General features: G+C 40.9%; 1 protein-coding gene across 1 annotated transcript; it reads left to right on the forward strand.

Moving 5' to 3' along the window:
• Window positions 1-1,988: 1,988 nt before the first annotated feature.
• On the forward strand, window positions 1,989-24,593 carry LOC120528556 (granzyme A-like). The gene is made up of 5 exons (XM_039752734.1): window positions 1,989-2,060; window positions 2,158-2,290; window positions 16,186-16,324; window positions 21,018-21,284; window positions 24,316-24,593. Exons 1-5 carry the CDS (start codon window positions 2,015-2,017, stop codon window positions 24,469-24,471), a joined length of 741 nt encoding a protein of 246 aa, XP_039608668.1. The 5' UTR covers window positions 1,989-2,014; the 3' UTR covers window positions 24,472-24,593.
• The last annotated feature ends 3,046 nt before the right edge of the window (window positions 24,594-27,639 follow it).

Raw genomic sequence — 27,639 nt, forward strand, 5'->3', positions numbered from 1 at the left:
CTTTTAATCGCTCCATCCATATTGTATTCTGTGAGTGATCTCTGCGTCCAGTTCTTCATCCTTCTACCATTTATTTAACTGAAAACTTGTATCTGTACTGCAGATATCCTTTAAATTAACTTTTTGTGTTCACTTCAAATATAACCAAATTTGAAAAACACTGCTTTGTCATACTAAAATATTTTGATGCCAAGAAAAAGTAAAAAAAAATTATTATTATCTGATTAATGTATTTAATATGTTTTTCTGTATAAATATTTTTCTGGATATGTGCAACGGTTGACACCGTTTGGGACACTTAGAGAAGTCACTATTCAGATTTAACAACAACATTTATCTATACAAGGTGGGATGGTGGCACAGTGGTAGCGCTGCTGCTCCGCAGTAAGGAGACCCGGGTTCGCCAGAGACCTCTAACACCTGGCGACAAGACACTGCACGCAGCAACAGACGTTTTATGTTGATTTATGAGAGAAACCATTGCTTTCTAGTGCTTTTCAGAAGATTGCCTGGCAGCTGCTCGCTGCTGACTACCCCCAGCGCCCCCCCCAATGGCCTAAAAGAGTTAAATGTCAAATATTTTTAAACATATTTTATTACAGTTTGTGATATAGTACTAAAGATGTTCACAACATTTTAACTAACCCAAAATTTTTGGTTTTACAGTATGTAAATCTTATTATATTTGAAATTTCTATTAATAAGGTGAAATAGTTATTAATTTTATTTTTATTCTGATTTTGACTTATTTATTATTTTTTGTTTGCTGTTATTTATATATATATATTGTGAAAGCTGGCCCGGACACAGACAGACGGACAACATATTTTATATATATATATATATGTATATATATATATATATATATGTATATATATATATATATATTGTAAAAGCTGGCCCGGACACAGACAGACGGACAACATATTTTGCAACCACACACTGTTTATTTACACTATTTACAATGTCAATATCACGTGTACACTCACAATCACCAGTGCCTCTTGCACCGATCTCCCCAAAGTCCAGGGCCCACAGTCTTTGTGCCTTCCTGGCCGTCTCCCGTCCTCTCTCTCCAGTTCAGTCCTGCTACCTCCCGACATCCACCAATGACTGGAGGGAGGCGCTATGGGAACCGGATGGGCTTCAGCTGCTTCCGGCACTTAGTCCTGGCCACACCCCTGTGTGGCGGAAGTGCCGGCTGCGCACCCGGAAGCCGTCCGTCTATCCCCTTTCGTCTTCCCCCCGGCACTTCCTGGTGTGGCAGAAGTGCCGGGCTCCCGGGATCAATAGGCACTGGGGCGCCGCCTGGAGGTGGCCACGGGTCCCTACAGGGCTGGGTTCCAAGCCCTGTACCCAAAGCTCCCAGGACGGACGCCCCCTCTCGGTCTGGAGGAGGCACAAGCACAATACATATTGTGACGGATGGTGGCCCACAAGAAATTTTTATAAATAAGTGGTCCCCAATATAACCAGGACGGACGCCCCTCGCGGTCTGGAGGAGGCACAAGCCCTCCTCTCCTCCTCCTGGGCGTCCTGACCGGGCTCCAGCCCCGGCCGGGGACCACATATATATATATATATATATATATATATATATATATATATATATTTATGTTGAAAACCAGAATCCATGTGTACAATGCAAAGATAAGTTGCTCAGCTTTTAAGTATTGCAGGAGTTGTATTAGCACGGCAACACGGTGAGTTCTTTTGAATTATCACATATTTAATCAAAATAAAAAGCATACTTAACTTTTCTAAAATTATTATGGGAAAGATGTGACAAGCAGTTTCAGTTCCCCAATTCTCAGCATCTGGTCTCTAACAGCAATATCGCTGCTTATACCTCAGGAAGTTTTCCAGTTTACCTCAAACAAGTATTAACCAAGATCTGTATCTTTGATATCACGCTATCAAGACAAATCCAAAGCAGTATATGGGTCATGTAGTTCACAATATAAAGTTCAGTGTGAGCTACAATAGCCACAAACACAACCAAAAAGGAGACACGATGAAGCAAGCGGTGATTCTCCTCTTCATGTTTCTAATTCGTGAAGGTTAGTTTTGACTTCTTTGGAACATTTCCTTTGAGCATAATTGCAAATATTTGAAGGTGGCTTTTGTTGTAAAATATTCCAATATGTTACTTTATAGGTGGATGTGTGGAAATTGTTGGTGGCTGGGAGGTTAAACCACACTCAAAGCCATACATGGCATTTCTTACTAATTACTGTGGTGGTGCTTTGATTAAACCAAACTGGGTGCTGACGGCCGCACACTGCCATGAGTAAGTACTACTAGCTTTTCTGTGAACATTTTTATGGATGATTGTTGTGGTGGGTAATTAAGTAAATTACAAATTTAATACGCAAATAGTTTTTTTCTGAAAACAGCATCAAGGTGATGAAGGGTTGTGAGAGGAAAGGCAAAGAATAAAGTAAAAAATGTCTAAAGCCGAACAGACTAGAAGCAGCTACTAGAGAGGTATAAGCCATCCAGATTCCTCAAGGCACTCTTGATGTAGTGAAGAAACCAAATACATTTTGAGGAAGTGACCAGGTTGAACACATCGACTTGAACATGCAGTCAATATCATGAAGAGAGGCGCAAAAAGTTAACATAAGACTGTGAGGCTTTGATCACACTGAATGTTAACAAAAATGTTTGCATTACAAGTTTGCAAAATCATAGATAGATAGATAGATAGATAGAATGAAATTGTTTCATTTGAGGTTTCAACAAAATCTAAAATGGCATAATGCCACACCACAGAACTCTTACTGATGTTGTTATCAGATGGTGGTGAAGTGTTGGTACAGACATGCAGTAATAATGTCCATGTAAAGTTTACATTTAGGTTTAAGAACTGCAACTGGTAACACTTAATGCTGGAATATGTCAGGTATAAGTGCCCCTAACAATTATTTTGACCCTTTCATAATTAGCATCTTTCTAATCTGTACCATATCCACTGTAAATCACTGTTAGCCCTTTCATGTCTACATTGGGAGCTGTTAAACGTGAAGTAGTCAGTGGAGTGGACTGAGCTGTCAAACTTGTACTTTACAATCCAATTTCTTAACATCTGGGAAGCCAAATTGTTAAGATGTTATGCCGGAGCTTTATCTGATCCAATTATATATATAAAACTCTTGCAGATGGAAGTGCATTTATCTAAAGAGTTTCCAAAATTTCAAATACTACCTAACCCTGCCAGAATAACAGAGGTTTTATTGCTCTCGTTTCACTGACCACACTACTACTACACTTAGCACATACGACAATAAACATAGATAGTAAATAATAAAGAAATAATAAATTCTATTTTATAACACACCAGTATAAACAATGTAATCTCTAGTTATTTTAGATTATAAAAAAACACTCACTAACATGAGAATAGAATGCTAGAATTCAGAAAACAGATTGATTTACTATATATAGATATAGATATTTTTCTTATACATTTATTAATCCCAGTGAGGAAATTGTTTATTGTCTATGCTGTTTTCTATTCTTATTTTAGTGTGTTTTATTCATTTATTATTATTACTTATCATTTAGCTTATGTCTTTATTCAAGATGACTTAGGACAATCGAGGCACAATTTATTAAATTTCTTTTGTTTTTCCAATTGGTGTACAGGCAGGTGAAGTGAATTGCTTATGGTCACACAGTGTCATTGAACTGATGGCCTAATGGTCTGAATTCCGAAGTCCAAATCCTTAAATACTCTTTATTTATTAATGTTCATTAATGTACAGTTCCTAGAGATGACATCGTTTATAGTGTCAGTCATTTTCTAACCAGCCTAGTCCTGAGCAGAGTTGTGGGAGGGTGCTGGAGCTTATCCCAGTTAGCATAGGACATAGAGCAGGAACAAACCCTGGACAGGACACCAGTCCATCACAGGGCAAACACACACACATACACACACTCAAATAATTTACCAGTTCACCTATCCTGCATTTCTTGGGACTGTGGGAGGAAACTGGAACACCCAGAGGAATCCCACACAGACACAAAAAGAAAATGCAGACTCAACAGAGAGAGAACCTGGGACATGAACCCTGGTCTCCTTACTGCGAGGCAGCAGCACTACCACTGTGCCAGCATGCCATCCTTCTTTATATTGTATGCTATATAAATGAAATGTATGGAAGCCTTAATAGGGGAATTTAACAACAACAACATTTATTTGTATAGCACATTTTCGTATAAATGATGTAGCTCAAAGTGATTTACAATACGAAGAAAGAAAAAAAAAGAAAAACAAAATCTAAAAATTAGGCAACACTAATTAACAAAGAATAAAGTAAGGTCCGATGGCCAGGGAGGACAGAAAAAACAAAACAACTCCAGAGGGATGGAGAAAAACAAAATCTGCTTTGGTTCCAAGGCCATGAGACCGCTTAGCCCCCTCTAGGCATTCTAACTAACATCAATGATCTCCATCAGTCCTCATCGATTTCAGGCTTCACGTGGAAGAATTAGACGATGACGGTCATGTGGACATTTGGTCTTCAATCCATCAATGTAGGGACTGTACGGTGCCTTGATCAGGTGGTGGTGGTGCAGATCGCCACCACAGAAAACCAGAAAAAGAACAGCAGAGAAAGTAGGGGTTAGTACGGATTGTAGAGCCATGGAAAAAAAAAGATAATTCAATGCATATACAGAATATCTGAGTTACACTAAAATGAAGCTATGAGAAAGCCATGTTAAATGAATACGTTTTTAGCAGTTTTATAAAGTGCTCCACTGTATTAGCCTGGTGAATTTCTATCGGTAAGCTATTCCAGATTTTAGTTGCATAATAGCAGAAGGCTGTCACACCACTTCTTTTAAGTTTAGCTCTTGAAATTATAAGCAGACATTCATTTGTAGATCTAAGGTTACAATTTGGAGTGTAAGGTGATAGGCATTCTGAGATATAGGATGGAATGAGATTACTTAAGGGTTAGTAAATTATAAGCAGTATTTTAAAGTCAATTCTGAATGACACAGGTAACCAGTGTAGTGACATCAAAACTGGAGAGATGTGTTCAGATTTTCTTTTCCTAGTTAAGATTCTAGCAGCTGCATTCTGCACTTGTTGCAATCGATTGATGTCGATTAATTCTTTGGGTGGTCCTGAGAGGAGTGCGTTGCGGTAATGTAGTCAACTAAAAAAAAAAGTGTGAACTAATTTTTCAGCATCTTGCAAAGTTATAAGGGGTCTCATTTTTTCAATATTACTTAAGTGAAAAAATGCTGTCCTAGTAATTTGATTAATATGTAATTTAAAATTTAGGTCAGAGTCAAATACCTTATCTATCTATCTATCTATCTATCTTCAGCAGCGTCATACAGTAACTGCAGAGTCCAGGGTTTCAATCTCTGCCTGTCACTGTTTGCACTTTCGGCCTATGTTTAATGTCAGCTTTTCTGAAAACGCTCCTGTTTTGCTCTAATGTACTAAAGACTATGTTAGGTTAACCATCTACTCTATATTGTGTAAGTGTAAGTGTGTGCATAAAGGTGTCCAATGATAGACTGATGCTCGGTCCAGCACTTGTTCCTGTCTGACACCAGTACTGAAGAGATACAGTGTGATCTTATCAGCTAGTATGTGGATGTGTGGGCATACAGTTATAGTATTACATACATTGTATTCTGTGCGACAGAGTAGAATCTTGTGATTATTATAATATATTTTATATGCCGATTTTGCTGAATGATATATTGTGCTATCTAAAGCCTTCTTTTTTACATATTGCACATGTGCTTGTATTATCTACAATATGACAATTATATTGAGTTTTGTTATCCATCCATCCATCCATGCATTTTCATTACAGGGCCACAAGGAGATGAAACTTGTCCTGGCATTCTCAGGTACAAGGCAAGAATAGTCCCTAGATGGGATATTAGTTCATTCATTTTTCCAAATGTTCTGATTCCAATACAAGGTTTTGAACCATCAAGTGCAAACCAGGAAATTTCCCTGGATAAGATGACAGAAGATTTGATCCTATAATGAACATTTACCTGTACTCTTTTTTACTGATTTATCCATTAGTTTATTACTTTACTGAGAAATGAAGGAATCAAGTGAGAACATAAGCTGTCCTAGCAATACACATATACTTTAATACATATTATAATACCCAATCATGTAATTTGCAGAAAGTATCCAATGATTCTATCTTAATGGGGTGTATTAATAAGATGGATGAGACCAGGCCTGGTTCTAGAGTTGAAGCTGCCATCGTGCCATTTAATTTCAGCCGCCCCCTCACCTTATAATACCTTCAATCGTTTTCTAAACCAGTGTATTTAAAATAAAAAAATTTCGCAATTTGCTTAATGTCAAAAAAAATGAAAGAAAATTTCTTCATAGGTAGAAGAAAACTTGACTTACTCATTTAACAAATCTGCGACAAGTTTAATTCATCAGTAAAATTCCGATTAACACTACAAAAACTTTTGATTGACGTGCTGCATACTTAAGCTGCCACAATTCACGTGTTGTGACTTGCCTGTTTTTCTTTGAAGCAAGTTACCGACATTCGATGAAAGAGACGAGCCCCGCGCCAAGCCTGGGTTTTGTTAAGGGTGGTCACCCTCTATGTTTGGCTGCCTTCGTTCATGCACCCTTTGCATGACCGGCAGAACCGGGCCTGGATGAGACTGAGTATAGGTGGAGAACATTGAGAACATCAGCAAAACCATAGAACTGACTAGAACACCTGGACGAACAGAATGGAACATGATGATGATGATAACATTAATAATCAAATAAGAAAAAATTACTCCATGTGACATAATGTAAATAAAAGGTGCATTTTAATAAAAAATTTGCCAACTTAGTTTTATAATTTCTATGTTGATCCCAAAACATAGAAACTGGGAGAATAGCAAGTTACTTAACGAAAACCTGCAGCCACTTGGGGTCCCAAGGACAGAGTTTGAAGACTACTCCTCTACATACTGCATAATCTAGGGTGTCAATGAAAAGGCTTTTGAAAATTTCATACAATCATCCATCCATCCTGCTTAGGATGGATTATAGTAGCTGAAAGCATACATTACGATCCAAAATAATTTTATATAAGTATATCTACTGAAGTACTGAAGTATGGTACTTCATAAACTTCATACTGTATATGGTATGGTGTAGTACATCAATACTATTATAGATTTATGTATGTATAACAATAAACTTTATCTTTGTACTTTGCACACACACACATACTTTATATATATATATATATATATATATATATATATATATATATATATATATATATATATATATATATATATATATATATATATATATATATACTGAATATAGGGTGGTCCACATCTAATTATGCAATTTTCATTACTCTATAACAATGTGCAACGCAGGATGCTGGAGGAATTTGGACCGCCTGCAGTGAATAGGAACACAATCACCCAAATCAACGAAATGTTTAAATGGACTAGTAGCATCAATCATCCAAAATTGTATTGTTTTCCTGCATTGCCTTAAGAGTTGTATAATTAGATCTGGACCACCCTGTATGTGTATATATATAAACATATGTTACTGGCAATGTGTGAAAACCGGCATTTTAGAATACCTAGGCAATGTATACAATGCCCGAAATAGGATGTCAAAGTATGAAATACATCGCATTTCTTACATTTCCTAGGTATTCTATACAATACCTAAATGGCAAACCGGCAGAGTGTAGAATAAGCTTATTCTCGCCAGAACATTTCATCAGTGGCGCCTGGATCTAGACATATTTATGTTGCTTGGAGCACCATCGATTTTACAGTTCATCAACGTTCGGGAATTTGCGAATAAAGTGGTCAGCAGCCTGAAGGAATACTGTCCAACTTTGAAGATTGTCCATGGGAAGCCGTGCCACTCACAAAGCCAGGAAAGTGTCAAAGGAGCTAACCAAGACATTGAAAATATGCTGTCTTGGATGCAAGATGAAAAAACTGACTGCTGGAGCAAGGGAATACCGTTCGTCCAACTTATGAAAAACAGGGCCTTTCACTCTGGGATTCAGAGAACACCGTACGAAGCTCTCTTTGGCTGCAAAGTTAAAGTGGGTCTTACAACATCTTCCATACCCCAAGATGTTTTACAAGGTGTACAGACAGAAGAAGAACTGGAAAAGATAATAGAAAGTGTACAAACAATACAGCTGGAAGAAACAGACCACCCAACAGAAGAGACTGAGGTTACTGCACAAAATACTGACGAGAATTCAATCCATGATGAAGGAAACGAAAGTAGCAGGGAAGACATAGATAGTGAAGATCCCTCCTTTTCTGCCACGTGTTGTGTGTGCTTAAAGGAAAGCAGTGGTGCCAATACGTGCAGAAAGTGCGGCCGAAACGTTCATGTGATCTGTGGACATGCTAATAAAGACGATGGCGGTGAGGAAATGGAAGGTTATGGGGTTAATATTTGGTGCACTATTTGCTTCAACAATGAGAATGTAGTAAAAAGTAAGAGACAATCGAAAGGGAATCTAGAAGTACAGGCCAAAAAAATGAAAATGGACACTGACAAAAAATTCTCTCCTGCATCTTTGGGGTACACTGTGCGGCGTTCCTATCTCTGACGTCGACAAGGGGCGCGGTGACCCACGAAATCTCTTGGCAGTTGTAATGAATGTGACAGAAGACGGCTTTTACCGACTTGAAATGGTGTGAGGAATTTTTAACTAACTATATGCAAGGTCACAATTCTGTGTTTGTCAAAAGGGCTTACTCAAGGTTGAAGACATTCCTGACCACGAAATAGCTCTTCGATCTGCTGCTACTGCTCAGTCCACAGGAAGTGGCCAAGGATTTGTGAGGTGTATGTGCAAGACTAAGTGCCAAAACAACAAATGCCTTTGCGTAAAAAAGAAAATTAACTGCAATTCAAAATGCCATTCTAGCCTTCCTTGCTGCAACAAATAGTAGGCTAAGTAATGACACCTCTGATTCTTTTGTTCTCCCAGTAAGCCTATTCTGTAGTTCATTTTGTATTTCTTCTTTCATTTTTAGACATTTTGTTATTAAAGACCTTTCCAATCTGGACATTTCACACTTTGCGTAAAATAGCACTTGTCATTCTTTATAATGCCTAGGCATTTTATGCAATGTCTAGGAAAAGTATGTAACAATGCAGATATTTCATACCTTGCCTAAAAACGGCAGGCATTGTATACATTGCCTAGGTATTCTATACCTGCTTTTCATACATTACCGGTAACATGTTTATTTTATATATATATATATATATATATATATATATATATATATATATATATATATATATATATATATATATATATATATATATATATATGTATGTATGTGTGTGTGTGTGTGTGTGTGCCTCTCAGGTTATAACTCATTTATTAACAACATAAGACATGTACAACTACATCCATGTGAAGTGTAACTCTTTGTCTACAACATGGTACTTATCAAAATACTCTCCACCAATTGTCATGCATTTATGCTACCTTTGAAATGCACTTTTGAAAATCATTTTCTGGCAGTTCCTGGTCCAGAGTCTGATAGCAAAATCACTCCCTTGTCATCCCAGAAGACATTCACCGTAACCCTTTGTGCTGACCACTGGCTTTTGCATTTCTTTGGTCAAGGCGAGGTGCCATACCGCCACACCATGGCCTTATTCTTGGTCTTTGGGTTATACAGGTATGCTCAGGTTTCATTACCAGTGCAAACATTCCCAAAAAGGGTGTCCTCATGTGCTTCAAATTCTGCCAACAGTTCTAAACACACATGCAGTTTCTTCTCTTCCAAATAAGCTGTTAATTAATGAGAAACCCATTTGAGACACACTTTCCTGTATCAAAGGTTGATAACCTGCTTGATAGCACAGCCAAGTTCCTCAAAATGTTCTCAGATAGTGATACACTGGTCTGCATAAATCATGTTGTACACCCTGTTTTGGTTTTCATCATCACTGACTAATGTTGATGGCCTTCCACTATGAGATTTGTCTTCAACACTGGTTTTGCCTTTTTTAAAAGCTTCAGTCATCTTCACACATTACTGTCATCAATTGTTGCTGCACCATACACATTTCTGAGCTTTTTGTGGATGTTGGCAGCAGTACATCCTTCTTTGGTCAAGATCTTGATGACTGCTCTTTGTTTCTGTTTCATCTCCTTGATTCTGCTAGAAATACAGAAGTGATGTCAGTCACACAGTGAGAATTACTCTATCTGGAGGTGTAACAGCATATTGGGTTAATAATTTTGGAGAAAATATCAAACAGGGATTATCTTATATATCAATGTCTATGCGTGGAAATGTCTGTCTGTCTGTTCGGCCCGGAAATGCAAGGCTACAGCGTGAAGTGCAAAGAAAGCGACTCTATCACCAAAGTAAAACTGCTGCCACTGATACACAAGCAAGGCGAGCACATAAGCAAAACAAAACCTCCAAGGAGAGAAAAACTAGCTTAGCCACTCATAGACAGTGAAGGTGAGCACGTTGACAAAGTGAAACCAACGAGGAGCCGCTAATACACAACTATTTGTGATTGATTGATTGAAGTGTCAGAATCCATGGTTTCTAGAAGTCCAGGCTTTTTACAGCACAGGCTTATACAGCTAGTATTCAGTAAAACTCTTGTGTATATATTGTGATGGATGGTGGCCAGCGTCTTTACCCAGCCGGGACACTTCCTTAAGGGAAGGAGAGGAGGAGATGGCTTTTGAAGGGCACTATCTCCCCCAAATTCCTATTTGGCAGCCTCCCTGGGGTGTAACGGCCCCTCTGAGTATCACAGGGCTATATGGTATTGGTATTGGTCTACTCAGCCCTGTTAGTTCCACGGATGCCACCATGGGGAGCTGCAGAGCCCTTCATTGGGCTTCCACCACACCGGTAGTAATTCCAGACCTCCCTAATGAGCAACCTGGAGTTCTCCCTGGTTCAGCTTAAAAAGAAGCCAGCTACCTCATAGAATGAGCCAGAATCGGGTGGAAGAAGACAAAGCTTGTCAGTGGAGGAGTTGGGGCAGAAAGACAGAAGAGCAAGAAAGGACAGTCTATTTGGTTTCCGGCATTGGGAAGCAGGGAAAGGAAACTCCCCATCTGAAAATAAACGTGTCTTGTGCTGGACTTGTGCCTCTGTGTCTTGTTGTGTCGGGTGCTTGGGGAGCTGTACGCCCCATGGTTTCCACAAGTGGCATCCCAGATGGGACTTCCTGGCCATCTGTAGGCAGGACACCCATTTATAAAAATTTCTTGTGGGCCACCATCCGTCACAATATGTATGTATATATATATATTGTGGTCCCCGGCCGGGAAGGACCGGAGGAGGGCTTGTGCCTCCTCCAGACCGAGAGGGGGCGTCCGTCCTGGTTATGCTGGGAGCCTCGGGTACAGGGCTTGGAAACCCAGCCCTGTAGGGACCCGTGGCCGCCGCCAGGCGGCGCCCAGTGTCTGTATATCCCGGGAACCCAGCACTTCCACCACACCAGGAAGTGCTGGGGGGAAGATGACAGGGGACACCCGGACAGCTTCCGGGTGCGCAGCCGGCACTTCCGCCACACTGGGGCGTGTCTAAGGGAGGAATGCCGGGAAGCAGCTGGAGCCCATCCGGGTTCCTATTTAAGGGGGCCGCCTCCCTCCAGTCGATGACAAGAGTCGGGTGGAAGAGTGGCAACATCTGGAGAAGGGAGGAGGCGGTAAGAAGAAGAGAGAGAGAGAGAGAAAAAGAGAAGAAGAAAAGAGAAGGCATTGGAGTGGCCAGGACTGAGGGGTATTGGGGTTGGTGAGCCGAAATTGTAAAAAGAGAAATGGAGAATAAACCTGTGTTTGTGGGTGACATTAACGTGTCTGCCTGTCTGTGTCCGGGGCGAGGTTCACAATGGCGCCCAACGTGGGGCCCTCTATCTGTGCCAAGATGGGGACGCCAAAACAAAAATTTTGTGAACGGCCCGGAGCAGCAGGCAACCCCACACAGGTTTCGAGGGTGCAAAGTGCTCACGGCCCCAGAAAGACGTGAAATTCCCCAGATCGCCACCGGAATGTGGTCGGATGCCTACCTGGTGCGGCAAAACATCAACGGCCATAGCAGGGGTACAGCGGTCTCCTGTGTGGGTGCTGCCCATGAAGACGTCCGGGACGGCGTGGCGTATGTGAAGTCCATGCCGGGGCGGGTGCCTCGGTCAGAAGGGGTCTGGGACGTAAGGTCCCTGCTTGCCGACGGTCGGCCCGGGAGGGCACATCGAGACTGGTGTTTAGCAGGCAGGGGCTGCCCGGGTCCATACGGAGGGCAATCGCACGCCGATCCGCGGCACTTTGTGGTCGCAACGACGGCGAAAGGATCCGCCATGGAGAAGACGCTGCAATGGGAAGAGCCGGAATGGTGTCGCACCAGGAGGAGAGGAGCCAAGATGGCCACGGACTGGAAGTTCTTCCCTGAGACAGGCACGGGATTGGACGGGGTGTCTTGTGTGATTGTATAGAGGCGGGACCAAGGAACGTCCATCTCGTGCCAAGGAGAGACATGATTGGGCTGGAAAAGCCTCACAGAAAGCAGGTGGCGAAGACTGACAAGCAGGTAGGTCAATCGTCGACTGACACTCTGTGCTTGTCAATGTTGCAGGTGCTAGGTGCCATCCAGGCTGAACTGCTAAGTCTGAAGGAGACGGCGGGTGCGTCAGTGACGTCAGAACGGCGTGACGCTGGAATCTTTGGACGGACTGGTACCGCGGAGACGGTGAGTAGAATCGACTCCGTACAGCATAAAGGAAAGCCCACCGAACTCGGCTGTGATCCGAATGAATGGTATCAAGTAGGAGGCTGTCCGATACTGCATGCGACGGTGAGTTCTGTATGCAAGGGGAGGGGAGTGACAGCGAGAGGGTTAGCAGGACACGGGCTGACGAGTGCCCTGGGTCCTAGCGCCCTACGCCCCAAGCCTGCAACAGTCTCCCGTCGCTCTATAGGGATGCAAACCGGACAGGGTCTGTACCTTTCCCATAGGCAGACTCAAGCCATTATAGCGTCCCAGAATAAAAGGGGGAATCGAGGGGTGAGTGCCGATTTCCCCGATAAGAAAGGTCGTCTTCTGTGGAGGCAGAGAATCCCCTGGGCGGCTGGGCGAGCCGCCTGCGAGAGCGGTCCCGCTGACAGCGAGAGGACGGGCATGGAACCTGCGGCGGAGAACTCAAGCACGCAAGTCGGGGGCTGTCGGAGGGGGGCAAGAGCACTGCCGGTATAGAGACCCACAGGACGCTCGGGGTGGGTGTCCTGGCAGTGCTCCTGGCCCTCCTTTTTCTCTTTTCACAGGTCCGAAGCCCCGACGAGCGCTAGAGCCGACGTCATTTGGGACCTGCCCTCCTGGAACAGGCCGCTCCGCGGGAGGGCTCCCCACCGGGAGGCCGATGGTGACCCAGCTGGTGGGGACGGCAGGGGCGAGAGCGACGCAGACCAGAACGGCACGTTGCCGTCGGAGGGGGTGCCGAACCAAGATGTCCCAGGGTGCCGTGTTTGATCCTGGGGACATAGTAGGACCCTCTCTGGGGACGTGCAGCCCTTTCGGGGAGTGTCGCTCGGACCCACGTGTCTTCGCTAGCGGTGGGGCACTGTGGTCCCCGACCGGGGCTGGAGCCCGGCCGGGACGCCCAGGAGGACCAGAGGAGGGCTTGTGCCTCCTCCAGACCGAGAGGGGGCGTCCTCGCTGGTTATATTGGGGGCCTCGGGTAAAGGGCTTGGAAGCCCAGCCCTGTAGGGACCCGTGGCCACCGCCAGGCCGCGCCCCAGTGCCTGTATATCCCGGGAGCCCAGCACATCTGCCACACCAGGAAGTGCTGGAGGGAAGACGACAGGGGACACCCGGATGGCTTCCGGGTGCGCAGCCGGCACTTCCGCCACACTGGGGCGTGTCTAAGGGAGGAATGCTGGGAAGCAGCTGGAGCCCATTCAGGTTCCTATTTAAGGGAGCCACCTCCCTTCAGTCGATGACAAGAGTCGGGTGGTAGAGTGGCAACGTCTGGAGAAGGGAGGAGGCGATAAGAAGAAAAGAGAGAGAAAGAAAGAGAGAGAGAGAGAAAAAGTGAAGACGAAAAGAGAAGGCATTGGAGTGGCCAGGACTGAGGGGTATTGGGGTTGGTAAGCTGAAATTGTAAAAAGAGAAATGGAGAATAAACCTGTGTTTGTGGGTGACATTAAAGTGTCTGCCTGTCTGTGTCTGGGACGAGGTTCACAATATATATATATATATATATATAGTGAAATAAGTGCAACAAACAAAGAAAAAGGTTTGGGGTTCCACCCTGTATATTAACAAAAGTCTCTAAAAGACACAATAAAAAAATAGAGAATAGAATCAAATGGCTGTGTCCAGGATGGAACTGATGGGGAAAAGGAATGAGCTGCCTTCATAGACGGAGGGGAGGTTAGAGGAGTGTCCAGATGGCTGTAGGTGGAAGAGAGGTCAGAACCAAGTCAGGGACTGGAGCCAGAAGTAGAACCTGTTTGGGTGTTGGCTTTAAATAGGCTTTCCTTCTGATGATCTGCAGAGGGGGGAGAAAAGACATTAGTGCACTTTGTCAACACCTGACCCCACATTTTACACTTAGTTAAACCCATTGACTGCCTCCCATGTGCATGTGTGTAACAATATATATATATACTGTGGTGAGAGAAGGAGCAGAATTCACCTAAACACAGGTGGAGTTTTGGACAAATCAAATACTAACAAGCATTGCACACACAATTGTCACCTGTGAATGAGCTGAAGGAAAGGTTCCTTGCTGCATGCATAGTGTTCATAAAAGTGAATAACTTTTTTTTTTAAGAGTGGAGTTTGGATCTTGCAATGATCCATAGAGAAGGGAGAGGTCTAGTATTGATTGCTGTGCAAGCCCAGATTGTGAAATGTCACTGATTTCAAGGTTTGATTGACATTTTTGATGGGGGACAGGGGACTGAATTGGATACAACACCTGCTGCTGGTATCGGGAATTAAAGCTGTTCAACTGTGTGTCATTGCTTAGTGGCGCAAGGGCACCTGATGTTTTACAATGCTCTCCTGTCCCCAAACCCCTTAATCTTGATCATACCTTAATTTCCTCATGGCACTTGATGCTTCGTGGGATACTCCAACCCCAAGATTGAGAGTTTAAGTATCATGGGGGACACATTTACAAGATTACTGAGATTTGTAAAGGTAAATTGTTTGATTCATATCTAAATTTTATACACTGAGTTAAAAACTTTATTTTTCTGAGTTCAATTTGTTCACCTGCAGTACTGTATGTGGTTCAAAAATGAGAAATCTGACTTCTTCAACTTCCAATGTGATATTTGAGTGCAAACAAATATTTTCTAGATTTGTATGGCATAGAAAAGAATGGGATCTACTGCAGTAGAGGGTTACAAGTGCAACTCCATCCACTGTTGTGGAAAAAAAATTCCTCCATCTTCAAAGAAAGCAGTCATGTAAAACCATATCAGAATGCAAAATATTTCTTTATTTGCATAAAGTTATGCGCAAATGTCTCAGTCCATGTAGTGAGCAATCAATTACACAATTCATCTGGTTTTACACTTCTTTCTGATTACCATTACCTCATCTACTTTAATACCTCATGGCATCTGATTCTTAATTTGCAGAACTTTATTACCTCCTCCAATCAACTAACGCCACCAGTAATTTCTGACTCATGTTGATTCCCCCATTACTGTGAACATCTCTCATTATGATGGATGTTTTGTGGATTATCCTATTGATCTTAGCGCTGCTTTATAAGAGGGGCACATGGGTTTTCTCATTAGTTTATCCCTACTTTCTAGAGGGGTGTTCATTTCTCAATTACTTTATCCTAACCATGGAAAAATTATTTTGGTAGCTTCTCTAAGATGAGGCAGAGACGTCATGTTCTTTCAGCTTTGAGTTGCATTTATTTAACCCTTCAGTTGTGCATTCAATCCTTTTCCTTGTGTTTAATAATGTATTCTGTTATGGCTTCATGTAATAAACTGTAACAGATTATTATATACTAACTAAAACGTCCAGCTGAAAACATTGAAATTGAGTTGAAAGGCAAGATGGACTACTTTTAAACTGGGAAATCATATACTTACTATATTGTGAAAATGTTCCTGTTTAAGTGTTAATTTTCTTTGTCTTATCTTTATAACCAAATATCAGGAAAAATATTATTGTGATCCTGGGCGCTCATTCACTTACTGAAAATGAAGAAACAAAACAGTTTTTTAGAGTGAAGTCTGCTATCATTCATCCACAATATAACCCAAAAAAGTACAGAAATGATATCATGCTCCTTCAGGTAAGCATTTGTTGAATCCAATTTTCTGAAATGTTTCTGACCCAAGTTAATGAATCACTTATGAAATATTACCAGAGGCTGACCATATAGTACTTCCAATTATTCAATGTGGAAATGCTCATTTTCATTTTTGACTGAAGTCTTGGCAGATCACAGCAGGTTAAAAATGCTTCTGACATCTCAATTTAATTGTTTTAACATTGTTGACTTAATGTCCAATATAAACTGTCCCCAAATTTCTGCCACTGTGTTCCAAAGGTACGAAGATATGTAACACAGTGGACTATCCTCAAATGATGGTCCATCTCAGGGTTGTAGAGGCTCAGAGCCAATGCTAACAGTATTCAGACAAAAGGGGGAAACAACCCTGGGAAAAGCTCAAGTCCATCACACGTCACAGTTACACAAACAAGGTCAATTTAAAGTGGTCAATGGCAAACCAGAGTATCCAAATGAAAATTCCCACACATACAGGAAGCAAACACAGACTCAATATAGACATGCCTTGGTGGGATTCCAGCCAGTGACACCAGGCCCCTGAGACTGCACTGCTAGTCCTTTTTATTCTAATAATTCCATATTTTTTTTGTTGGTAGCTCTCACTGATGTGGTCACTCTGACCCTCTCAAACCTTCTGCTTGGGCTGCCCTTTAGGTTAATGTATTTTCATATTGTGCTTTGCATTTAAACATGCTTTCTAGTTGTGTGATGTTACTCTGTATGAATCAACTGATAACCCTTCAGAAGCATTAGGGCTTGCAACACAGATTTTCTTTGTTTTTATGTTTTACTTCTTTTTAAATAGACCAGTAGGTAGGTAGGTAACATTTGAAAGTCCCAACACAACAATTTTTGGTTTGGCCTCTCTAGAGAAGGTTCTCCTGATCATTTGTCCCAGGCTTTTTTCTAGACTACAATTTACAGTGGATTCAGGAAGTATTTTGACCCCTTCACTTTCTGCACACTTTTAAATAGACAAATTTAACATTTCATTTAACAATCTCCACTAAACAAGTCATAATGACAAAGTCAAAATATGTTTTCAGAAAGGTTTGCAAATTCATTAAAAATCCAAAACTGAAATCTATCAGTCATGTACGTATTCAGATACTTATATCAAAGGACCCTTTGGCAACAATTACAGCTTGGAGATTTCTTGAGTTAGTGTCTACAAGCTTTCCACACCTTGATTTGGGCAGTTTATCCTGTTCTTTCTGGCAGGTCCTCTTAAGCTGCATTAGATTAGAGGGGAGACATCTCTAAACTGTTCTATGGGATTCACATCTAGGTTTTGGTAGGGCCACTAATGGACAATCAAAGACTTGTCCTAAAACCACTGCAGCTTTGTCTTGGTTGTACGCTTCAGGTCATTGTCGTACTAAAAGGTGAGCCATCGCCCCAACTTGAGGTACCGTGCATTCTGGAGCATGCTTTCTTCAAGGATCTCTCTGTATTTGGCTGCATTCACCATTCTTCAATTTTGACCAGTCTCACTATGCCACTTAGAAGAATAGGATGATGATGCCTCCACCATGCTTCGCCATAGGGATGATATCAGGCAGAACATTGTCTGGTCTTTGCCAGACACAGAGCTTGGAGTTTTCATCAGACCAAAGAATCTTTTTTTCGTGCTCTTAGATTCACTTAAATGCCATCATAGGCCTTTTAATGAAGACTGGCTTCCACCTAGCCATTCTACCATAAACACCTAACTGACAGAGTTCTGCTGAGATGGTCATCCTTCCGAAAGGTTCTCCAAACTCAGAAGAGAACCTCTGAAACTCTATTAGAATGATTGTTGAGTTCTTGGCCACCTTCTTGACCAAAGCCCTCCTTCCTGCCCAGTTACTCAGTTTGGCCAATCAGCCAACTCTAGTAAGAGTCCTGGTCACTCCAGACTTGTTGAATTTCACAATTATTGAGGACACTCAAAGCTTTACATATGGTTTTATGCCCCTGTCTTGATATATGCCTCATCACAATTTGATCATAAAGGTCTTTAGACAGTTCATAGAACTTCATGGCTTGGTTTTTGTCCTGTCATGAAGTGTGAATTGTGGGACCTTCCATACACAGTTGTGTGTCTTTCTAAATGATGACCAATTAAATCAGTTTGCCACACATGGACTCCAATCAAGTTCTAGATACATCTCAATTATAATTAAAGCAAACAGGATGCACCTGACCACAATCTGGAGTGCCACAGTAGATGTCTGAATACTTATGTGAATAAGAGATTTCAGTTTTGGATTTTAAAGAAATTTGCAAACATTTTGTCATTATGAGATATCGAGTGTACATTGATGGACTATAATAGCAAATTTATCTATTTAGAATTAAATGTACAAAACAATAATGTGTAAAGAAAGTGAAGGGGTCTGAAAACTCTCTGAATCCCTTTTAAGTTTATAGTTTCGAAATCTTGGCTATCTGAGAAGCAACTAGCAAAATAAACACGTAACTCTTTTCTATTTAAAAAGACATCTGTGGTTGTTGGAAGAACTGGAGGTTCACACAAGAGGAAATATTTGGACACCAGCCTGGTTTAATAAATGCAAGTCTAACAAAACACACACTTAATGGCTGCTAAATCAACAAAAAAAGTAGTGTCCTAATGAGGGATATTTCTCTCCGGTTTCAAACCTCACAAAGTCATGGTGGGAAGGAGCTCCGTCCTACAGTGCATTCTCATAACGAGAGATGCCTCCTTCTGGGAACTGCAGGATATTTAGTGGGGAAACCTGAAGGGGCGGAGTCAGTTGGCATCTTCTTGGAAACTGTGAAGGGAGAAACAGAGGATAAGGTTAGCAGCAGAGCCCCCTCTCGACCTGAGGTGGAAGCAGATACCTCAGAAGAGCCCCGAGGATGATCCACTCTTGCTGCTCACATTGATGAGAATTCTTAAAAAGAAAAAATTAGGTTGAAATTTGAAGGTTCCTGGAGCACTCCTATTAACCACACTACTTGAGTATTTTATTCTATGTATCTGTATTTCTCTGTGTGGTGACTAAATAACATTCTATTGTTTGTGGAAAATGTACCATCAAGCAGATTTCATCAATGTCTCTATGTTCTAGCTAAAAACTCATTTTGAAGTAGCAGCTGGGACCAAATATTCATTTCTGCCTCTGCCCCACTTCTGTGATTTCACCTTTTAAGATAATCTGCCTGGAATGTTTTAAATGTTTTACCCTCATTTTAAATAATTTAATTTATTAATGTGTTATCTTCACACAAAGAACTGTACGCATATTAAATGAATTACTGGAGAGAGTTTAGTTTTCATTCTGCAATAATGCATCTATTACTCATTTACCACTATGCAACAAAGCAATTCTCATCCCCTCCCCCTTTTTTTGGATTTTATTGATTTTATTAAAATCAAATAACATTCCATACAAATAACTCAAATTTTACAAAAGTAGGTTCAAAACAAATCAGCTCCCACCCAAACAAAACACTTCTTTAGATCTTCATAATACAGGGTGAGGCAGAAAGGATTGATGTCTTTGAAATGGCTAGAACTCACAAATAGGTGGAGTGACACATGTGCGGTAGGTGGTGTTAGGTTCGCGAAGTCTTAGCATTTTTTTATTTTCTTTTTAGTTGAAGCCATGGAGCCGTGGACGATAGAACACCGCGTTGTTGCGTACGACTGTTTTGTCAAGAACAATCAATCAATTACCGCAGTTCAGCGTGAGTTTCGTTGCCATTTCAATATCCACAGAAATAAAGCTGTTCCCGCTCGTAACACTATCCTAGGTTGGGTTAAAGCACTTCGTACACGAGGTACACTAATGAACAAAAGACCGCCAGGGGCTACACTAACGGCACGTACCCCTGAAAATGTGGAAAGCGTACGACTAGCCCTGCTGCGCAGTCCAAGTCGATCTGCTCTTAAGCATTCTTCTGAACTTGGCCTCAGTAATCGTTCGGTAAGGCGTATTTTGCATTTAGACCTGCATTTCCAGCCCTACAAATTGTCAAATGCTATTTCAATATGAACTCAAATCTTTCAATAAATTTCTTTGTAAGAAAAAATGTACAATTTTGTGATTTTGTAAAAAAACGTCCGTCCTTTCTGCCTCACCCTGTACATGCAAAGCATTAGTAAAGTGTGTAATTATCTCTGTAATGTGACTGACTAACAGAACTTCATGTTGGAGTGCTCTGAGGTGGCTTAACCGAGACCCATTTCTCTTGATATTCCATATTTAGTATAAGACCTGTGAGTTCTTCATATTAACAAGTCATTTAACCATCATGTCAATATGCCACACTGCCCAGAGATGAATAACTAATCTACTGATGTTTTGTAAGTGTTATGAAGAGCAAAATTAGCCTTTGTTAAGGTCTTGTTATATAAAAGTAAATGAGTAATAGATGCATTTTTGCAGCACCTAAACTCAAGTGTTACCAAATTATCAAGCAGCTTGCTATAGGGTAGGGCTTTTAGGACTATCAAATCTCAATGTGATGCAGTTTTGGAAAATCTTAGACCTACGGGATTAGTGAACTTGCTGGGCTAAATGGACTGTTCTTGTCACTATTGCTCTAATATTCTAAATAAAGCACTTTAAAGCTTTAACAACAGTGTTTAGGGTTGACCATCTTCATTTTATTCAATCATTTGAACCATCTGATCACCTGAATGTAATATTTTAATTATTTTCTTTATGTTCTCCTGACAAAGCTGAGCCAAAATGCACAACTGGGCAAAAGCATTTCAACTCTTTCACTTCCTGATTTTGAAGAAGATGTCAAAGCCGGGACAAAATGCAGTATCGCTGGATGGGGAACTACCAGGTATAATGGGAGCATGGTGGACAAGCTGAGAGAAGTAACTGTTACCGTTATAGACAGAGATGACTGCAATGGCCCCAACTATTATGAAAAGATTGAAATAACACGTAACATGCTGTGTGCAGGAAATCCAAACGGAGGAAAAGACGCCTGCCAGGTAAGAACTCTGCATTCATTCAAACAGTAGTGTATTCGCTTTTTAAAATATCTTTGCTTGTCAGTTTTTTGTCCTTTTATACATGTTGTGATTTGAATTATATTGCAAGTTGTGTAGCATAAATTATTTATTCTACCCTGACTGCATCAGTGCTCTGCCGGACGGTAGCAGGAAATATTTTAATAGGGAAGCAGAAACATAAAAAATGTAAGTCAGCAATCAAAACAAGTTCAAAAGCCAAAAAAAGAAAAATTTGTTATCAAATCAAATGCGAAACTCTAATTTGTTTAATTAATTTCTATGAATTTTTTAAACTGAGGATAGATATCCGTATACATTCATCATACGGAAATTGCTTGCAAACTTAATTTGAACCATCAGATATGAGAATAATAATTGAAATTGAGTAACTTTTAATGGCAGTGTGAATGTAGCCTCAGCAGCGTATAGCAACTTAAAAAGTCAAACGGACCTGGTCAGGACTCTTAACCCATTTTTACAATCACGACTTTTCTGTAGCATTGCTGTTTCATTTTGGGGGGTGTATATCCCTCCAACTTTAGGACGGTGGTTGCTCCATGCCCTCAATATGAAATATACAAGGGGAAGTCAAGCTAAGGGCAGCACGGTGGCGCAGTGGTAGCGCTGCTGCCTCGCAGTTAGAAGACCCGGGTTCGCTTCCCAGGTCCTCCCTGTGTGGAGTTTGCATGTTCTCCCCGTGTCTGCGTGGGTTTCCTCCGGGTACTCCGGTTTCCTCCCACAGTCCAAAGACATGCAGGTTAGGTGGATTGGCGACTCTAAATTGGCACTAGTGTGTGCTTGGTGTGTGGGTGTGTTTGTGTGTGTCCTGTTGTGGGTTGGCACCCTGCCCAGGATTAGTTCCTGTGTTGGCTGGGATTGGCTCCAGCAGACCCCCGTGACCCTGTGTTCGGATTCAGCAGGTTGGATAATGGATGGATGGAAGTCAAGCTAAGGTTAGAAAATGGGATTTATCAGAAAATGGAATGAACCTTAACAAACTGATTATGTCATTTTTCAATGTCGTCTGCACTCTTCTCAATGGACTTGCGCCACCTGCCTGGATTGCAGCAGGAAAAAAGGTTTTGTCTTGTCCTCGCAACTACTCATGCATCGCTTTCTTCATGTCATCAACTGTCTTGAATCGACGACCACCCAGAGTTTTTTTTTGCAGTCCAAAAAGGTGGAAATCATATGGTGCCAAATGTGCTGAATAAGGAGGATGTGGCAATACCTCAACCTTCAGTTTCTCCAGACAAGCCTTGTTGTCCTTAGCAGTGTGTGTGTCATTGTCTTGTAGCAAAAGGACTCCTTGAGACAGCAGTCCTCGCCACTTGGATTGAATTGCAGGCTTCACATTGGTCTCCAGCAAGTCACAGTAACTTGTAGTGTTTGACAATAACTCAGGTGCACGAGTGGCAGGAGGCAGAAGTGCATTGAGAAGAGTGGAGACTCCATTGAGAAGTGACATCATCAGTTTTGTTAAGGTTCAATCTCATTTTCTAATAAATCTCATTTTCTAACTTTAACTTGACTTCCCCTCGTATATTATGCTGCATCATACATATATAATAATTGAACACACAAACTTGATTTAAAACATTAATTTAAACAAACAATATAGTATATTTTCATTTAATTAACATTTAGATTTAATAAAAATTAACTAAAAATTTATTAAAAAGGTTTCTATAAATACGCATATATACAGTGCCTATAAAAAGTGTTCACCTACTTGGAAGTTTTCACATTTTATTGTTAAGCAACTTTGAATCACAGTGGATTTAATTTGACTCTATTGAGATAGTAAAAGTCTCTTTAATATCAACGTGAAAAGAGATCTCTGTAAATAGGGCTAAATTAATTACAAATATAAAACATAAAATAATTGATTGCATAAGTTTTCATCCCCTTCAAGTCAGTATTTTACCAGCCAGGACAGTCTTGAGTCTATGTGTACAGGTCTCTCTTTGTCTCATAATCAGCTTAGTAAACCCGTACTCTGCACTTCTCAATTCTTCTTCTTTGCAAAGCTGCTGAAGCTCTTTAAGGTTGCATGGAGCTCATGAATGAACAGCATTTCAAATTCTGAACTGGATTGAGAGCTGGATTTTGACTCAGCTGCTCTAGGACCTTCATGTTGTTGTTTTTAAGTCATTCCCTGTGAAGCTTTTACTTTGTTTTAGACCAGCAGCAGACTCTCCTGAAAGGTTGGGTTCAGGCTTTGTGCTTCTTTTGAGCTCAAGTTGCTTTCCCAGAAGATCACAGTGTAGAACACCACACTGTCTACTATGGACTGGTAGAGCATTTCCAGTAGTTTGCTGCACACATCAAAAGACTCGAGTCTCTTTAGCAAGTACAGTCTGCTCTGGCCCTTCTTGTACAGTGCCACTGCGTTGTCAGACCAGTACAGTTTGTTGTTCATGTGGACCTCCAGCTATTTGTGGCTCTGCACCAGTTCCATGTCCTCCGCGTGAATGGTGACTGGTCTCAGAGGCTCTTTTGCTGCTAGAAGTCCACCACCAGCTCTATTGTGTTGCTGATGTTTAGTTGCAGGTTGTTATCCCTCCTCCACAAGACAAAGTCCTTGACATCTTTCCTGTTCTCTGATACATCTCCTTTATTAATTCAGCCTATGATAGAGAAGTCATTTGAAATTTTTGTAGGTGGAAAGTGCTGGTATTCTACTGGAAGTCTGTTGTGAAGATGGTAAACAAGAAGGGAAACAGGACAGTTCCCTGAGGTTCTATATTAAAGAGTCCTTTCCTGTTTATCAGCGTCGAAAAAGTCAAATTACATCTATTATGTTTTATAACAATAAATTGAGAAAACTTACAAGGGGGTGAATACATTTTACTGTATAGGTCCAGTATTTATATATTTCTGTGTAAATACTGGACAGTGTTTGAGACATATAATTATATAAATCTTTGTCAAATAAACAATCATACAAAAAGAACACTTTTACAGTCAAGAATTTGATTTGAAATGCTGTTTTTTGTTTTTTTTATAGGGAGATTCAGGGGGCCCGTTATTATGCGATGGGGTCTTTAGAGGAATCATCTCATTTGGTGAAAATTGTGGGCTGCCTAACAAGCCAGGAGTCTATGTGCTGATTACAAAAGAATACCTAGAGTGGATTGAAAAAGTGATTGAGCAATATGGTTAAAATCCATTTCTGTAAATGCTTTGCCTTTCATATTAAGAATAGATTTTCAGTGTATTTAACCAACCTGTTCTGTGATAATCGCATTTAATGGAAGGCTTACTCATTTATGCTATCAAATTTAATTAGAGTAATTTGCAGCTAATGGTTAAATTCTTTTGTATGTTTATGTCTGAACATTAATAAAATCAAAGTCAGACTTTTTTTCCTGTGGTTTTCTGTTTATTTCTATTTAGTTATGTATAATTTTTGCTGAGGTTTACTCTTTAACACAAGAAATTGAAAATGTATTGCACATTTCAGTTCACTTTAAGTTTCAACTGGGAATTGACTGGCTAACTAGTGCAATAAAGCACAGACACGTTCATCAAGGTTTGGGGTTTTGAGCCCCGTATACTGCAAGAAAAATTAGTTTAGGTCCAATAATCATCAAAAAATCATAAGACAAAATGGAATGGGTGGACGGACAATATAAAGTGGCAGACCGGAAATTAAGCGTGAGGAACATTAGAACATTAGAACAATCTAGACGAGAAAAGGCCATTCAGCCCAACAAAGCTCGCCAGTCCTATCCACTTGTTTCCTCCAAGAAAACATCAAGTCGAGTTTTGAAAGTCCCTAACGTCTTACTGTCTACCACACTACTTGGTAACTTATTCCAAGTGTCTATCATTCTTTGTGTAAAGAAAAACTTCCTAATGTTTGTGCGAAATTTACCCTTAACAAGTTTCCAACTGTGTCCCCGTGTTCTTGATGAACTCATTTTAAAATACAAGTCTCGATCCACTGTACTAATTCCCTTCATAATTTTAAACACTTCAATCATGTCACCTCTTAATCTTCTTTTGCTTAAACTGTAAAGGCTCAGCTCTTTTAATCTTTCCTCATAATTCAACCCCTGTAGACCTGGAATCAGCCTAGTCGCTCTTCTCTGGACCTTTTCTAGTGCTGCTATGTCCTTTTTGTAGCCTGGAGACCAAAACTGCACACAGTACTCAAGATGAGGCCTCACCAGTGCATTATAAAGGTTGAGCATAACCTCCTTGGACTTGTACTCCACAGATCGTGCTATATAACCTAACATTCTGTTAGCCTTCTTAATGGCTTCTGAACACTGTTGGGAAGTTGATAGCTTGAGTCCACTATGACTCCTAAATCCTTCTCATAAGGTGTACTCTCGATTTTCCACCCCCCATTGTGTATTCAAACCTAATATTTTTACTTCCTATGTGTAATACTTTACATTTACTGACATTAAATTTCATCTGCCACAAATCTGCCCAAGCCTGTATGCTATCCAAGTCCTTCTGTAATGATATAACGGATTCCAAATTATCTGCTAATCCACCTATCTTGGTATCATCTGCAAACTTAACCAGCTTGTTACTTATATTCCTATCTAAATCATTTATATATATTAAAAATAGCAGCGGCCCTAGCACTGACCCCTGTGGAACACCACTCTTAACATCGGCCAGTTCTGATGAGGTTCCTCGCACCATCACCCTCTGCTTCCTGTGTCTGAGCCAATTCTGCACCCATCTAAAAACATCACCCTGAACTCCCACTTCTTTTAACTTGATGCCCAACCTCTCATGTGGCACCTTATCAAATGCTTTCTGAAAGTCCAGATAAATAATATCATAAGCTCCACTTTGATCGTATCCTTTTGTTGCCTCCTCATAGAATTCCAACATGTTAGTAAAACACGACCTCCCTCTTCTGAACCCATGCTGACTGTTCAGAATAACTCCTGTCCTTGCCATGTGTTGCTCAATCTTATCCTTAATAATTCCTTCCATTAATTTTCCTGTGATGCTTGTTAAGCTTACTGGCCTATAGTTGCTTGGATCTGCCCTGTCACCCTTTTTATATAATGGGATGATATTTGCCATTTTCCAGTCCTTTGGAATCTCTCCAGTGCACAGTGACTTCCTAAAAATATGTGTCAAGGGTTTATATATGTACTCACTAGCCTCCTTAAGAACATGAGGATAAATATTATCTGGGCCTGGTGATTTGTTTGATTTCATCTTATTTAATCTGAGCAGCACTTCTCCCTCTACAATTTCCAAATCCCTCAGTACCTCCTTAGTAGTTGCGTTTACCTCTGGGAGGTTATCCACTTGCTCACTTGTAAACACCTCAGAAAAATGTAAGTTTAGGGCATCTGCTATTTCATTGTCTGTATCTTTTAATTCCCCTTTACTATTCCTGATGAACTTGACCTCCTCCTTAACTGTTCTTTTACTACTAAAATACTGAAAGAATCTCTTGGGGTCTTCTTTCGCCTTATCTGCTATATTCCTCTCCAACTGTCTTTTAGCCTCTCTGATATCCTTCTTAATGGTTGCCCTCATTTTCTCATATGCGCTACGGTTCTCTTTGCAGTCATTAGTCTTATATGCCTTATACAGCAGTTTTTTCCTTTGCAACTTCTTTTTTAAATCTTTATTAATCCATCGTGGAGTTTTTTTTAGTTTCCTATTACTTCCAAATTTAGGTATGTATCTGTCCTGCATTACATGTAAAACATTTTTAAACCTGTTCCACTGCTCCTCGACTGTCTCCACATTTAAAAGCTTATCCCAGTCTATCCTACTTAGACTTTGTCGCATCTGCTCAAAATTAGCCCTACCAAAGTTCAACTTAACAATTTTAGTCTTTGCATCTGTACTCTTACAAAATACTGAGAATTGTATTACATTATGGTCACTTGACCCTAGTGGTTCAATCACCTCTACACCCTCAATTCTATCCTGATTATTACAGAATACTAAATCCAGACAGGCTTCACCCCTTGTTGGTGCTTTAACATGCTGTGTTAAAAAACAGTCACTAATTACTTCTAAAAACTCTTGTGCTCCTCCATCTGTAAGGTTATCCCAGTTAATATTTGGATAATTAAAGTCCCCCATGACTATAATATCCCCCTGTAAACTTGCCTTTTTCAAGAATGCTGGGAAGGCGTGGTGGTGTATGGGTGTTGGACGTTATCGGTGAGGTACCAGAGGGAAGAAAGGAACCCTGAAGTGCTGTTCTTTGGAATGTCCGGGCAGCCTTATGGCAGCGGCACTTTGTCTTTTCTATGGGGAAAGAGAGAGAGAGGTTAGTATGCTGCCTTTGTCCCCTGGCACAACTTGTCGTGGTGCGCGTCGGGTCCTTAAGCTG

This window comes from Polypterus senegalus, chromosome 4 (genome assembly GCF_016835505.1).
Source record: "Polypterus senegalus isolate Bchr_013 chromosome 4, ASM1683550v1, whole genome shotgun sequence".
NCBI lineage: Eukaryota > Metazoa > Chordata > Cladistia > Polypteriformes > Polypteridae > Polypterus > Polypterus senegalus.